The sequence below is a fragment of the Dendropsophus ebraccatus genome, chromosome 8 (genome assembly GCF_027789765.1).
Source record: "Dendropsophus ebraccatus isolate aDenEbr1 chromosome 8, aDenEbr1.pat, whole genome shotgun sequence".
Classification (NCBI taxonomy): Eukaryota; Metazoa; Chordata; class Amphibia; order Anura; family Hylidae; genus Dendropsophus; species Dendropsophus ebraccatus.
Genome location: NC_091461.1, coordinates 106,203,920 through 106,220,746, shown reverse-complemented (window position 1 = coordinate 106,220,746; position 16,827 = coordinate 106,203,920). Strand labels below are relative to the sequence as shown.

The 16,827-nt window shown below is 42.1% G+C and overlaps 1 protein-coding gene across 1 annotated transcript in view; it reads left to right on the top strand.

The window, feature by feature from the left end:
- LOC138799759 (FRAS1-related extracellular matrix protein 1-like) overlaps window positions 1–16,827 on the top strand; it is a 141,380-nt gene that overhangs the window by 6,658 nt on the left and 117,895 nt on the right. Inside the window, exons 2-11 of the mRNA XM_069981330.1 lie at window positions 6,064–6,313; window positions 6,580–6,674; window positions 8,838–9,145; window positions 10,923–11,122; window positions 12,414–12,737; window positions 12,933–13,041; window positions 13,263–13,394; window positions 13,743–14,087; window positions 15,554–15,696; window positions 16,336–16,532. Of these exons, the coding sequence (XP_069837431.1) occupies window positions 6,077–6,313; window positions 6,580–6,674; window positions 8,838–9,145; window positions 10,923–11,122; window positions 12,414–12,737; window positions 12,933–13,041; window positions 13,263–13,394; window positions 13,743–14,087; window positions 15,554–15,696; window positions 16,336–16,532 (2,090 nt within the window). The 5' untranslated portion in view covers window positions 6,064–6,076. The remainder of the gene's footprint in view (window positions 1–6,063; window positions 6,314–6,579; window positions 6,675–8,837; window positions 9,146–10,922; window positions 11,123–12,413; window positions 12,738–12,932; window positions 13,042–13,262; window positions 13,395–13,742; window positions 14,088–15,553; window positions 15,697–16,335; window positions 16,533–16,827) is intronic.

Genomic DNA, 16,827 nt, shown 5'->3' with positions numbered 1-16,827 from the left:
GTAGGGTGACATGAGAATGAGCCCCATGTGCCTAAGGGCTCGTTCCCACTGAGCAAAAGCAGCTGAATTTCTGCGCTGAATCAGCGCTGAAATTTCAGCCGTTAAAATAGATGCAGAGCTAATTTCCATTGTGTTGAATGGAAATTCTGCTCTGCAGTTCACACAGTGGAATTTCCGCACTGAACTAATCCGCTTTCCGCCAGAAGAATGAACATGTTCATTCTTCCGCTAGCGGAAGCCTATACAAATCAATGGGGCTCTGATTTTCTGTTTCAGCGCGGATTCAGCGCGGATTCAGCGCGGAATACAAGTGTAATACAAGCGGAAATTACTCGCTGAATCAGCGCGGAAATGGGGAAAAGGGGGGGAGGAGGATTCTAGTATATGTTCTGGTATAGTCTAGTTTACTCGCCAAATACTCGCTGAATTTCAGCGCTGAATGCATGCGGATTCAGCGCGGATTCCTCGAGTATTCCGCGCTGAATTTGTCAAGAGCTGATTACGAGCTGAACACTTTCCTAGCAGAATACACAGGGATTCTGCTTGCATTCTGCTTATATTCTGCTCGGAATTCAGCGTCAGTTGATTTCAGGCGAAAATATTTCCTTGCGTAATCCGCTCCTTTTGCTCTGTGTGAACGTAGCCTAAAGCTTAAACTGGAGGGTGGGAGTGCAGTATTAAGGAGACACCATAACTGTGTCTGTTGTCTTAAGGGGCAATGTGTTAATTCCCACAACCTTCTTTACTTTATCCCCCAAAATTTTCAGCAATGCTCCCATTTCCCCAGTGATGTTCCCTATTATTCTGCCCCTCCATGCTGTCACTTTGTCTGTAGCTGTTAGCCTGTATATTCGATATCCCTGTTTTGCATTGAACTGCAATAAGTTAAAGCTCTGCACAGTCCTTGGCAGCGAACACAGAGATGGCAAGTAATTTCATTAGCCCCAATCATTTTTATTGTGCCTCGGACGCACAGCCAAAGAACTTGCTGCCATCTTGGCTCCGAAATGCGCCACGAATTGCAAGTGAAGCGTTTTGGTGGGAGTCAAAGAGACTTATAAGCGATTAAGTTATATTAAAATGACAGGCAATTAACTGGATCACGGAGAGAGAGAATAAGGCAGTAAAATAAGTAAAGAAAGGCATATTTATTTATCCATTAATCTGACCCCGGGCTCAGCCAGCCGGCTACTCATAAAACAAGGCCCAATCAGCCCGTCTCCGGACGCCGCTCGCCGCTCCTATTTACCCTCCCTGACAAATGGACAGATTATTTTAATGTTATTACTGATTACTGTTTGGCTTGGAAAATCCACAGATGAGATTTAGGATTTAGAAAGAAAATGCTCATTTTTCTTAATAAATGGATAATTAATGCAAAAATAAATCATAGCTGGAAGAATAGATACACTTGGAGCAAGGAGACGAGGGGGCGAAATACACTGATCTGCCACTAACTGCATCCAGAATCCCTACAGCTATAGAGGAGACTACATACTGGACAATGCAGGAGGGGCCAATATATGAAGGGCCCCATAACCCCTCTTAAAATCGCCTGGACTATTGATTTCTGCAAAAAAAATAAAAAAATACGACAGTGACTCTGTGTATGGAAAAATGGGTCAACTTTTAAATATAACGTCTACATGCTTGTGGCTTCTTTATATACATTACATTACTTATCCTGTACTGATCCTGAGTTACATCCTGTATTATACTCCAGAGCTGCACTCACTATTCTGCTGGTGGACTTAACAGTATATAGTATCCTAGTGTTGTAAAAATCAATTCTCTAACAGCAGAATAGTGAGTACAGCTCTGGAGTATAATACAGGATGTAACTCAGGATCAGTACAGGATAAGTAATGTAATGTATGTACACAGTGACTACACCAGCAGAATAGTGAGTGCAGCTCTGGAGTATAATACAGGATGTAACTCAGGATCAGTGCAGGATAAGTAATGTAATGTATGTACACAGTGACTCCACCAGCAGAATAGTGAGTGCAGCTCTGGAGTATAAAACCTTTCTTAAGACCAACATTGTAAACCTCTGGAAAGAGAGGGCTCCTCCGTGGGTATTCTCCTGTATGGGATGGTTTCGGCCTTTCTTCCAGGAATGGGAGACAGGAGGGCAAGTGAAGATACTGCTGTTGAGATACTGAAGTATACGGCTTGCAGGCGCTGAACTTGGGCTTTTGGGCATGTGTGGGGCTGAGAAGTCTCATTATTGTTTGGTTTAGTATGTCTTATATTTTTTCAAAAGTTTGCGTATTGTGATTGTCTTTGTATGTTTGTATAAATTGCATATACTGTATATATTATATATGTTTTGTTTGCACCTGGGGTTGGGGTTTAGTGATAGGTTGGGTGGTGGGTAAAAGGGGGGAGGGGGTTTCTGTGGGACTTTGTTGGGACTTTTATATATATAAAATCCTGGGCTGGTTCATGGACGTCCGTGATCATGTACTGGGGGCATGGGATGCGGGACCAGCTCAGGGCCAAAAAAAAAAAAAAAATTATTAAAAATATTATATGTATTGTTTAGTTGTAGGTTATTATTTTGTATCGTGTCTTGTTTAGTTTTAGTTTACTTGTGTAATGATGTCTTGTTTAGTTGGTGTTGGGTTGAGTAGATTTATGTCTGTGGCATTAGGTTGTGCACAATGCAACTGGGCCAGGGGGTTCACATTTAGTTATTTATATAGGTGTATAGTATATAGTGGTGTATTGTATATAGTAGTGTAAATAGGTGTGTTTATAGGTGCATAGTATATAGTAGTATATATAGGTTTGTATATAGTAGTGTACATAGTTTAATATGTTTAGTTAAATAGTTTATATTGTGTATATATTGTATATAGGTATATGGGTTGTCTGTGTGGAAGAATGAGTGTGGGGATGGACCGGTGGTTTATGTTATGGTTTAATTTTTCTATTCATTGTTTTGTTCTGGTTAGATATGGTGTGTTATTTCTGTATTTATTTATTGTTATGTTTAAAAATTTAATAAAAGAAATACAGGATGTAACTCAGGATCAGTACAGGATAAGTAATGTAATTTATGTACACAGTGACCTCCTGGGGCAGGGGCTTTTTTTTTTTTTAACTTCCGTAAGACTTTAGTAATCTCTGACATTGCCATTCATTGCAGCTGCCATAAAGCGCACACGCCCTACTGCACTGTCTATACAGACAATACAGGAAGTTTGGGGGAGATTTATTAAACATGGTGTAAAGTGAAACTGGCTCAGTTGCCCCTAGCAACCAATCAGATTCCATCTTTCATTTTCCAAAGAGTCTGTGAGGAATGAAAGGATGAATCTGATTGGTTGCTAGGGGCAACTGAGTCAGTTTCACTTTACACCAATCTCCCCCTTTGTGTCTCCTCCAATATGGCCGCTCTAAGGAATGTTTTTCAAATGTAAAACATACAGATCTAAAACACTTACTAAGTAAAAGAACCACATGATTTGTCTTCTTCAGACTGGTATCTAATGAACAAACCAACATTCACACACACTGAACATCCCCTTGAAGTGTTTTACGCCAGCTGATCCACATCCTTAGATGACCCTGACTCCCAGATGCCGGTGTCTCTGCTGCCTGGCCATTACATTATTCATCTTATTAATGGAGTGTTAGTCATCTATAGATCACATTTGTGGTTACTTGTTACTATGTGGAAGCCAAACCGCTGATCTATGGGTGAGGTGTAGCTGATCTCACTGCGTACTAGGAGCCCTAAATGCCTCTTTACGAATACCAGGGATGCCACTCATCCAAGCAAATAGGTTGCTTTCAATAATTCATTGTGCTGACTTCAGTAAGGAGACTTGTGGGTTGGAGAGATTACACACTAACACTACACCAAACTCCGGTGCAAAATCATGGAGCCGTGGTAGCGGCTTGATAATAAATAAATTATTAGTGCATATTTCCAGTGAAATTCAGCGCTGGGACAGGGACGGGCAACGCGTGCCAATAAAGGATGTACAGGTTTCCATTCCAGCTGATAATGTAACTCTGTCTGAATTATTCCGTAATTGCTCGCGTCTTGGGATCTGAAGAGTCTGCTGAGCCGACTCAGTCACTGCGGAACGTCACGTCTTATGCTTTAACCCAATAAACTTCAAACACGACTCAACTATTTTCAATATAGAACCCTAAGTCCCAACGCTACTTCCCTGAGGTCGTAAATCGCAAATCTGCTTCCTTATTACTGAACGGGGTAACATAGTAACATTGACCAACCTTAAAGCGAATGTACCCTAAGGTACATTCACTTTAAGTGTAGCATATCGATAGAACGAAACGGGGCTGCGGTTCAAAAAAAGGAACGTGGCACTGTCTTCCCCCTGCCAGCGCCGTTTTATTGATATGCTACACTTACAGTGAATATACTGATGGTACATTCACTTTAAATTAGTCATCTGATCATTTTAATTAGAAATGTGTAATGCTTCTTTTCCCCTGTGGAGGCACTGCAGAGAAATTACACACTTGTTGCTGTTTGCTTTTATATCTGATCACTGGTACTAGCAGGAATATTACAATTGCCTTATATTCAAGGGATCCAGCTTAAAAAAAAACATTGGATTGTAAAAAGAGGACAGTCCCTTGAAATTTAAGGATTGAAAGCATGGCTGGTATCATGTACAAACAGTACTATATCTGCCTATAGACAGCAAGTGGTATTACAGCTCTAGAAGTAAAAAAGTTGTCATTACTTTACCTTAGGACTAATTAAAAGGAGATGACTCTTGTTTCAGACCCAAGGTGTACAGCAAAGCTGACAAGTGAGCTGAAGGAAGAAAATGACATATTAGCTTTGGCCATTATCAGTTCTAATTCATGGACTATTAATATATAGAGTTCTGCAGTAGCTGCATATAAACTTATTGTCTTACCTTATATAGGGTCCAGCAGTACAACAGAGCTGTCCTTAAATTTTCCTAACATAACTGATAGTGAAATGACTCTTCTCTCCTGTCCTAGTCTGAACAGCAAAGCTAAAACGTGAACTGCAGAAAAGGGCAATATTATCCTAGGGCAATATCATATGTCAGGTGTGTAGCTGTTTATATAAAAAGCAGCAATGTTTCTATAATCTTGGAAACTTCCTTTAAGTTTGTGATAAATTAGATTTTTAAAGGTGACCAGTTCTAATTCTTTGATACCGATAGAGCTATACAGACAGTCAACACTTACACTTACAAGACATCCCCTTTAAGTAATTTGTACCTGCTCATCCACATTCTTAGATAGCCCTTCCTAGCAGATAGTGATGTCTCCGCTGTCTGACCATTACATTATTTATATTACTTATAGAGTGTAAGTCATCTATAAAGCTGGAAAGTGAACCGCAGAAAAAAAAATATTAGCTTAGGCCCCTCTCATGTGGCAGGTGTGGATTTGTTTCTGGAAACAGCAGCCATGTTTTTATAATTCTGGACAGTTCTTTTAAATTTGTGAACAGAGTTATCATTAAATTCTCCTCTTATTGATAATGAGATGACTTGTCTGTTCTGCCCCTGTATATACAGTAAAGCTCAAAATGAATTAATGTGGACTAGATGGACCAGATGGTCTTTTTCTGCTAACAGTCCTCTATGTTTTTTGCACAACCACTGGTGCCATATTTGGTCTATTTAAAGGGGTACTCCAGAGGGGAAAAAACATTTTCAAATTAATTGCTACCAGAAATTTATACAGATTTGTATATAACTTCTATTTAAAAATCTCCAGTCTTCCAGTACTTATAAGCTGTTGTATGTCCTGCAGGAACTGGTGTATTTTTTACAGTCTGACACAGTGCTCTCTGCTGCCACCTCTGTCCATGTCAGGAACTGTCCAGAGCAGTAGCAAATCTGCATAGAAAACCTCTCCTGCTCTGGACAGTTCTTGTCACAGACAGAGGTAGCAGCAGAGAGCACTGTGTCAGACTGGAAAGAATACACCACTTCCTGTAGGACATGCAGCAGCTGATAAGTACTGAAAGACTTGAGGGTTTTTTTTTTTAAATAAAAAGGTTAATTATTTATACTTTATGGTTTCTTTTAGGAAAACCAAGATTATGTCTGTTAAACATCTGTGGAAAGTTGTTGTCCTCTTGCACCTATGGACCCAAGAACTGGTCCAAGCATCCAGCCTAGTCCTGACCAACAATGGTCTCCTTGTGGGAAGAGGTCAATCTGTTTACATCACCGAAAAGGACTTGAGCTTTAACATCCCGCATGATAAAGATTCCTGCAGAGTGGAGGTGGTCCTGAATGAGCCCCTAACCCAAAGAGTAGGCACTCTGTCACCCCAGGTAGGTGGTATGTATTGTGGTTCACCAACAAGGGGCCCCTATAGCTGTTATAGGACCCGTGTAGAGGGGAAATCCTATTCCACTTAGTCCAAACTCTCATCTCAATAATGTGTCACCCTCATCTCTACAGGTGTCACAATGTAGTCAAAATGAGAAGTTGTCCTTAGTTGTCTCCAAGAAATGGGTAGGGGGTGGGAATGTGGAGTTGTGATTCAAAGGACGCTGTAGACTCCTTGGTCAATTTCTTACCCTTACTCTGTTTATAGGGATTTGACTGTCATTTCCTCTCAGATGAAGTAAAATATTCGCACAATGGCTCCCCAATACTGGACGAGGATCAAGTCATGCTGAGGGTATACAGGTAAATGTGGAAAACCAGTGTATCTATCTATTATCTATCTATCTATCTATCTATCTATCTATCTATCTATCTATCTATCTATTATCTATCTCCTATCTATCTATCTATCTATCTATCTCCTATCTATCTATCTCCTATCTGTTTATCTCCTATCTATCTATCTATCTATCTATCTATCTATCTATCTCCTATCTATCTGTCTGTCTGTCTGTCTGTCTATCTATCTATCTCCTATCTATCTATCTATCTATCTATCTATCTATCTATCTATCTATCTCCTATCTATCTGTCTGTCTGTCTGTCTATCTATCTATCTATCTATCTATGTTACCAACTACACAGTGTTGCACTGATTAGTAGGCTGCACTTAGTGGCTGGCCGTAGATCCCTATAGGTGTGTCTGGGCTGTATTATGTCGTCTGACCTGCGCCTTACCGTGATTCCCGTCCTCAGAGGTTGGAGAATTGCGCCTGGCTGTTGTATTCCAGTAATACCTGGAAAACCTCACTTCACAAATGACTTTATTTCCTCACCCGTCATTTAATGTCGAATGATAAAAATGTCACCGGAGGCGTTAAAAACTGTAAAGAAAAAAAAAAAAGTGAATTGTTTGTATAGCGCGTAAAGCGATCTCACTTTAAAGCCGATCCAGGATGTTTAAATGAAAGTGTTTCCGTTCTATCAAAGCTGTTTAATTTCCTTCAGGCAGTCGCCCAAGAGATTGGCGCTGAATGGCTGCGCTTGTTATGCCGGTATTTTATGCGGAGCGGCTCAGATCTCTTGCTGAAGGGAAGGCTTTTATGAGTCACTAATGTAAAAGGTTTAGAAGAGAAAGGTGTTTACTAAAGATAGGAAGACGCGGTTTGTAAGTGAAAGTTATCAGGTGACGTCTCGCACATGAAAGTCTTCCCGGCTGAAAGCTTCTCTCTTCCTCGCAGACTTTTTATTGCGTGGTTGTATATTTAAGCGGAGGTGAAGCTATAGGGGGTGCAGATGTAGTGTGGCCTCTGGGCCCTGGTACCTGACGTGGCCCCTCCGTTGCGTAAGAATACACTAGCATTATAAATGGTCCAAATTATAACTTATTATATCATGTTTTATATTTCATTGGCAGTCAAAGCTGAATTTACTATTACGCTGTCTTAGGCCTCTGCACATATCAAGAACAACTATCAAGATTTCCTGGGTTCTGTTGGGCATGGACACCCTTCAGGATTTTTCCTGAAGGGTGTCCGTGATGGAAAATAGGCCCACAAATTATGTCCTATAATTGTACAGAATTCTGGCACCTTATAGGACTTTATAGGAGCATCCGGTATTGCGGATAGCTTCATATGCACATCCGGAAACAGTGTTTGACAGGGCAAGGAGACATTGGCTCCCAGCTCAATCACACCGGAGGCAACATTATGCCTCTTTCCACAAGAATCTGCTTGCTCCCCCCAGCATTGCAGCCCACGAGCGACATCAATCATGCTCTCGCAGAGCCGGAAAAAAGGAGAAGCCAGAGGGGCAGCACCACTGCAGCCATGCAGGAGGTGAGTATAGCTTTTATTTTTTCCTGTTCTTACAATTAGGAGATACTGAAGCCTCCTGAAAGACTTCCTGATCAGTATTTCCTGACCATAAAAAAACAGCCACGAACATGTGCAGGAGTCCTTACAGTTAGCTCTCAGGATATTCATCTCTGAATCGTGTACACCATCTGAGTCTTTACAGCATATACTGCAGAGTAGTTTGATGTTCAAAACACTTTGTATAACATCAGTCACTAAGGTCAGGGCTTTGGAGTGGTCACTTACACCACTTATGTCCTTTAAATTCTTGATGGTTTATACCAGGGATGAGAAACTTTTGTTCCACCAGCTGCAAAACTACATGACTACACTTGACGGCTTAGTGGTCAGTCGGGAAGGAGGGGGGGGCAATCAAAAGTTGCTATGGGGTCCAGCCATTTCTAGTTACACCCCTCTGTCCAGGTATGGGAATTGTAGTTTTACAACAGCTGGATAGCCATAGGTGCCCCATCCCTAGTTTTGATGGCAACCCGGGGGCAAGCATCTGCCATGGACAATAGATTCTCCATTCCAGTCAAAATTGGTGGTATAAGACATAAAAAGTCTAATAAGTGGTCAACATTTTATATATTTTACTCTATTTCAGATTTTCTGAGCAAGAGACCATTGTGGAAACTTTTCTACTTGAAGTAAAAGTTAGTGAACCCAAGGCTAGTATAGCACTGGTACAAAACTCCCTCGAAGTCCCGGAGTTTTATGGCATTTCATCAAAACCTCTGGATAAAAACATTCTGTCATTCAAGCCGAGCACCGAGAGACCGGGGACGAGTTGTGTGGTCAGGACTCTCGTCTCAGACTTAGGTCTTCCAGGTTACGGGCAAGTTGTGATTGAAGAAGCAAAGCGGGACAATAGACTAGTATCGGGGTCTTCAGGAAACCTTCGAGTGAGGAACTGTGAGTATAATATTCTTGATAATGGGATCCACTGTCACAGTGACCACTGTATGTGAGATGTAGTAGACAGGACTAAGCAGAAAAAGGAGGTCAGCCAATAGAATTCTACTATTTGGTAAAACATCGGTGTCGTGAGCCAAGAGGTTGCTCGTAAGTACTTTTTTTTTTTTACTCCCATCACCTACTAATAGACAGAATTGACCATAGCCCCCCCCCAATATCTCAATCCCTCTATTACATTAGCAGCCCATTGATCTTGACATCTGTGTAATGCTTCCTTTCACCCGGGGAGGTGCTGTAGAGCAGTGATTTTCAACCTTTTTTGAGCCGCGGCACACTTTTTATACTTAAAAAATCCCGGGGCACACCACCAACCAAAATGGCACAAAATGACACTAAAACAGTACATATTATACATATAGTTAATAATATAGATTCTAAATGTATTTATACTCACTCAGTGTGAAACCTGGGCCTGTTTTCTTCTACCCCCCATGCTTCTCTCCACCATACTTCTCCCCCCTGCTTCTCTCCTGTGCTTCTCTCCACCATACTTTTCCCCCCTGCTTCTCTCCACCATACTTCTCCCCCCTGCTTCTCTCCTGTGCTTCTCTCCACCATACTTCTCTCCACCATACTTCTCCCCCCTGCTTCTCTCCTGTGCTTCTCTCCACCATACTTCTCTCCACCATACTTCTCCCCCCTGCTTCTCTCCTGCGCTTCTCTCCACCATACTTCTCCCCCCTGCTTCTCTCCTGTGCTTCTCTCCACCATACTTCTCCCCCTTGCTTCTCTCCTGTGCTTCTCTCCACCATACTTCTCTCCACCAAACTTCTCTCCCCCCTGCTTCTCTCCGCTGTTTCTCTCCCCCATCCCCATGTTTCTCTCCCCCCTGCTTCACTCCCCTTCCTCTCCCCCAACAAACTCACAAGGGCCAGAAGCCCAAATCTCATCCAGCAGTATCTTCCACTAAAGTAAAACGTAGCTTTTATTGGCTCTCTTATTAAAATGTAACCAAGGTAATTGTTGTGACACATAAAAACCCACTGCTACTAGTAGTCATCAAAGTATTTGTTTCATGATACACATAGTGTTCGTAGCTGCAGACTACTCACTATATCAACGTTATAACTATCTAGCTATTAGTTTAGCTAGATAGTTATAACGTTGATATAGTGAGTAGTCTGCAGCTACGAACACTATGTGTATCATGAAACAAATACTTTGATGACTACTAGTAGCAGTGGGTTTTTATGTGTCACAACAATTACCTTGGTTACATTTTAATAAGAGAGCCAATAAAAGCTACGTTTTACTTTAGTGGAAGATACTGCTGGATGAGATTTGGGCTTCTGGCCCTTGTGAGTTTGTTCTAGATATATACCATCCAGAGTACCTTCTTGTAGGCACTTTGGTTTTTTGTTTGACTTCCTCTCCCCCATCCCCAGGTTTCTCTCCCCCATTGTTTTCTCCTGTTTCACAGGGGCACCATAGTTTGGGGAACTTTCCCTGCGGCACACCCGACCATGTGTCGCGGCACACTAGTGTGCCACGGCACACTGGTTGAAAATCACTGCTGTAGAGGGACTGAGCACTTGTCGTCCGAATGCTCATAGAATCTGACATCCTTGCATCCAGTTCACCTCCAGTGTTTCTATACAACACTAAAAAAATAAACACTGAATGGTGGGACGTAATTGTATGCTTCCTTATAGCAGCCATTGCAGGCCTTGTCTCTAACAGGCTTGGTTATTCCCTTTGTATCTATTACACTCAGACAGACAAGAGCGAGTGCGATGCTCTGGGAATAAGGCATGCCATCCAGGATTCCAGGAAATGAAATTACTAAAAACCAACTGTGCTGATTTTTTGGAAATGGGAATCAAGTATGAACATCTGAGTCCTCCGTCTCCTGACGTGGATTATATCCCGCTCCACATTGAGTATCGCAGTCAGGACAACCGGAAACAACTGCAGGTCAGATGTGTATAGAAAACATGTGATACCCTGGATGGAACTTCTGCTTCCTCTTCTTCTTATTTCTATACTTACTATACTTTCTATACTTCTATATTTTTGTTGTTTTTATTGTCTTCTTCGACTAAAACATTTTTCCTATTCCATCTTCTTTTCCTCTTCCTCCTATTTATTTTATGTTTTCTTTGACTTCTTTTCCTTCTATGCCTTAGTTTCTATCATTCAAAATTTCCATCTTCTGTTTTTTCCATTCACTAAGACCTGTGCAGTTACTATATATATATATATATATATATATATATATATATATATATATATATATATATTGTACTTCTCCCCCTTACATATTGATTTTTTTCATTATTTTCTCCTTTATGATAACCTTCCTCTTAATCTCCTATGTATTTTTTGCTTATTTTTTCTTTCCATCATTTTCCTTTGTTTCATCTTTCATGTTTTCTTTTGCTTCTTTTCCCTTCCTCTTCTTTGTCATATTCCTTTTCTTTTTTCTATTACTATTTATTCTTGTCTTTTTATCCTTTTTATATTACCAATTTTATCTTTTTTTCCACCGTTCTCCTTCATCTCATTCTCTTCTTATCTTTCTTATCTTCTTCTTCATTAGAGATGAGCGCAACCCAAGCATTTGATTATTACCGTTGGCTGAAGAAGTTGGATGCAACCCTAGGGCTGTCTGGAAGACATAGATACAACCATAAGCTATATCTATGTTTTCCAGGACTCCTTCGAGCTGCATCCAACTTATTTAGCCAACGGTAAACAAAATCTGCATGCTTGGGTAAGGACAGAACTGAGCATGCTCAAGTTGCACTCATCTCTATTCTTCATCCTTATCCCTGCTTTAATTCTCTTCATCTTCCTTTGTTCATTTTTCCTCCTTAGTATTTTCCCATATCATCTTGCATTTTTCTCTTCATCTACTTCATCTCCATCTTCCCTTTTTTTATCATTTGTGTTCTTCTCTTTGACAATTTCCTTATATTCTTCCTCAGCTTCTTTTACTTCATCCAGCTTCTTTGTTTTCTCTTCCATTTTCATCTTTTTTATCTTCTACGTTTTCATTCGCTTTCCTTTACCTCATCCTTTTCTAATCTTTACATTTTCCGTCTTCCTTTCCCTCTTTCTCTTCCTCTTCTTAATTCTTCCATTTCTCCCACTTGTCCATCTCCTAATCTTCCTCCCATTCCACCTTCTTCCATCTCTTCCTCTTTCCCTCCATTGATACCAGCAGAGTAATCTTATAAATAAGTTTCCCTCAAATTTCTTCCAGTCGCAAATTGTCTGGATTCCTGTAAGAATCATCGGTGCCATGCCCAACACTCCTCCCCGTGCCGCCTTCATGCCATCCTTTATTTTGGAAATTGACCAGTTTATCCTAACTCCGCTAACCACAGCCACCCTGGACGCCGAGGATGATGAGACTCCAAAGAACAAGCTCATGTTCAGGATAAGCAAGGCACCCCCACAGGGTTATATCACTCATCTGGATGACCAAACCAAACCAATCACATCCTTCACATGGCAGGATCTTCATGAAATGAAAATCGCCTATCAGCCACCCAACACCCCCCACGTGGAGAGACGCAACTATGAGGTGAGAACCATCAACATGTAGCCTGTTAGACTAGAATACAAGGGTGTGTGCAATAAAAAGGTAGCCACTATGGAGACTGAGAAAGAGCCTGACAACCCATAATCCTTCGTACCTTATGTTGGTGTAAAATGTTGGTGCTTTACAGGAAGGAACCAGCCTTGGGGGTCTCACCAAACATTTCAATTTGCATTTTAGGTTGAATTTCAAGCAGTCGATGGACATTTTATAACAAGTGCCCCTATAATGGTCCATTTCTCCATAAGGACTGCAGAGACAAATGCTCCCAGGGTCTCTTGGAATATGGGTAAGTGGCCCTTGGAAAATCATGGTAAGCCAAAGTGGATAGCAATCAGTAATGGAGCTGGACTCAAAGGCTAGGAGTAATATTTTGGAAGGAGTACAGTCTCACTGCAGCACAGAGTATTTCAGTAGAGGAATTTGATGATCTTGCAGGTGAGAAAAGGAGTGTTACCCACTGATTATGGCGAATAACTATCTACTTTCACCAATGCACTTGCCCCACAGGTCTAAACTTACTGGAGGGACAGTCACGGCCGATAACCTGGGATGTTTTTCAGATTGTGGATAATGATAATATTAATGCCGTTCGGCTTGTCACTGTGGATGGATTGCATCATGGACGTCTTACGGTTAGAGGTAAGTGATTTGTCGTCTGTCTTTTACCATTATTCTGATGAGAAACCATGCCCAGTCTAGGAGCATGCGTGAAACAGGATAAGCAGCACAGAGCATTTCAGGAAAAGAGTGAGTGGGTCTAGGGATCTTGTAAAAATTAGTGACCTATCTTTGTCATGTGGTGATGTTAGTGAGGACAGGGCAGAAGGTGAGAGACTGAAAGTTACATAGTCAAAGGAGCAGGATCCACAGCAGCACCAAGTATTTCAGGAGACGTGGAAACTGACTCAAGTACATTGCTGTGGCTTTAAAGCTGCTGTAAAACTACAATCACAGGTCTAATGTCCTCTTTAAACTTTTTCCCTTCAGGATCGAAGGCTTTTACATTCACTGTTCAAGACATCAAGGACGGGGTCATCCTCTACCACCATGATGACAGCGACACAACCAAGGATCACATTGTGTTCCGCATTTTTGATGGCAAACACACTATACGCCACAAGTTTCCCATAAACATCCTTCCTAAAGACGACAGCCCGCCATTTCTAGTCAACAACGTTGGGTTTGAAGCCGTTGAAGGTGGTGCCATCCCCGTAGAGAGAGACATGTTGATGGCGTCGGACTTGGACTCCAGTGATGACCATATTCTTTACAATATCACAAGGCCGCCTAAGGCTGGAGAGCTGGTGAAGAGATATTCTGCCGAAAGTCCAGGTGAATGAAAGATGGTTAGATTATCGGTCAAGGTCAATGATATAAGGTTGGCAATGTAGAAAGCCATGAATGTCATCATTGTCCTCCAATATTTGCATTGGGCTAAGGAGGTTGGGGTTACATCTCTGGTTATATGGGTGGGAGTCTGAGTGCTGGGACCCCCATGGATCAATGGTAGTGTAATCCTTGGTCTAGAGAAATTGTGTAAAACAATGTCTACTCGTGCATGCTATCACGTCATATTATGGAACTACAACTACCCCTCATGGAAGTGGGACAGGGTCCCTTTACTCGAGCAATTGGTGGGGGTCTGGGACCTTAAATTCAGCAGCCATCTGATACATAGTGGATAATAGTTAATCGCTCCGACCACCGATTCCATCCATTACTCTGCTCCCATTGAAGTTGTCCAGTATAAAGAAATCTTTGTTATTCCCTACCCTATGTGTATAGTCTTACTCCATTCACTAGAAAAGAGGACACAAAGAGGGTAGAGTGACTGCAGGATCAGACTACAAATGGTTTGTAGTCTGTTACCATGGAGACACATACTTGCACATGGCAGCTGTATACACAAAATTGTAGAAGATCTTAAAGGAGGCATTTTCTAAAACCCAGCATCCTGCAGGAGGAGGGGGAAATTGATCACAATTACTAACTTACCTCTCCTTGTGCTCACGGTGAGTGGCGGCAGAGGACGCGGGACCACGCCGGAAGTAATTTTCTCCTGGGTCATTTTCTCAACTCTCCTCTCCTTGTGCCTTTTTAACACCGGATCACCGCTCCGGGACCCCAGTTGAGCTTGGGGATCTCAACCAAAGCCGACATCAAAACCCAGTTCGGGGTTGCCCCCCTGAGCCCAGTGTCTGGGGGTGCCCCCCTGAGCCCAGTGTCTTTGGGTGCCCACCTGAGCCCCGTGTCCGGGGGTGTCCCCCTGGGCTCAGGGGGACCCCCCCCGGACACTGGGCTCAGAGGGGCATCCACAGACACTGGGCTCAGGGGGACAACACGGACACTGGGCTCAGGTGGGCACCCCAAGACACTGGGCTCAGGGGGACACCCCCGGACACTGGGCTCAGAGGGGCATCCACAGACACTGGTCTCAGGGGGGCACCCCCAGACACTGGGCTCAGGGGAACACCCCCGAACACTGGGCTCAAGTGGGCACCCCAAGACACTGGGCTCAGGGGGGCACCCCCAGATACTGGGCTCAGGGGTGTCCGCTCAGCCAGTAAGTGACTGGGGTGGGACATCGCTGCACTTGACCGGACATGTCCTTTAATGAAGATTTGCAAAGTTCTTTCCCGCTTTACTTTGGCTTCATTAGTACAAAAATTTTTTTAGAAAACGCTTACACTTATAATATATATTTAATTATATAATTTATACTGATCTTAAAATGAAGGTGTTATAATTCTTTTGGTTTTGAATAGTGTTTTTCCCCCCATTGCACTGTGTAATTGTAGGGGTGCCAGTGGAAACTTTCCTGCAGAGAGATCTATTTCGGGGACTGATTTATTACAGACACTTTGGGGGAGAAATCTTCCAGGATACCTTTGAGTTTGTGTTATCGGACAGTCACGACCCTCCAAACTATTCAGAGAGGCAGGTAAGTGTAACTATTGAGCCGCCTCCATGGGACATCCACCCAGTGATAGTGAAAAATAGTAATGGATGTGATAAGGATGGTAGACCAAAAAGAAACAATTAGTGTACAGACCTGAAGAAGAAAGCAGCATGCTGTAGAAACATGTTTTCCAATAAATCATGAATAACCTCCAGGCTCCATCCAGGAGGGCGGATCAGGATTCACGAGGAAGGATTAGGATTGGGAAGAATTAATAACCTCATTAAGGGGGTTATATTCATAAAGAAGAACTAATATTCAAGTGAAGGGACTAATATTGATCAAAAATGTATAAGAGGGGGTAAAGTATTCACGTGTAGGGACTAATATTTATAAGAAGGGGACAGATACTCTTTAAGAGCACAAATATTCATGGGGTGGAGCTAATAGGATGGGGCTAATATTTATGAGGAGGGACTATCCATGGTGTGGGGCGAATATTCATGAGGAGTGACTAATATTCATAGGGAGGAATTAAAATTTAAAGGGAGGGGACAAATATTCATTGGGAGGGCAAATATTTATAGGGAAGTACTAATATTCATGGGGTGTGGCTAATAGTCATGGGTGTGTCTTATATTCATGGGGAGGGGGTAATATTCATGAGAACTTTTTTTCTAGACAGTTGTCATCCACATTGCTCCGGTGAAGGATCAGCTCCCTAAAGAGGTTACTGCAACAATAAGACATATATCCGTGAAGGAGAATGAGATTGGACGTATTACCAGACAGAACCTTTATTTTACCGATACAGAATCTCCAGACAGTATGCTTGTATACACTGTTACTAAACCATGCTTCTCCGCTACATCTCCAAGGTGGGATGAAACTTTATTATATGTTCACTATGCATTATATTATAACTGTCAGGTTATTGCTCTATAATGTCCTCCGTGCTGCTGCTGCTGCTGCTTCTGAGGCTGTAAGTGCATTGTATGGGAGACATCATAGCCGCTAGTTTACAGTCACTCATATGTGAACATTAGAGAATGAGCCTTGAGAGGGGAAAGTTGGCGATAAATGGCCAGAAATGGCGCCGTTCCTCAAGCACACTGGCTTATATTGAAAGGCCAAGTGAAAGTGTGGTGACCATGCATATGGCTGGATGATCAC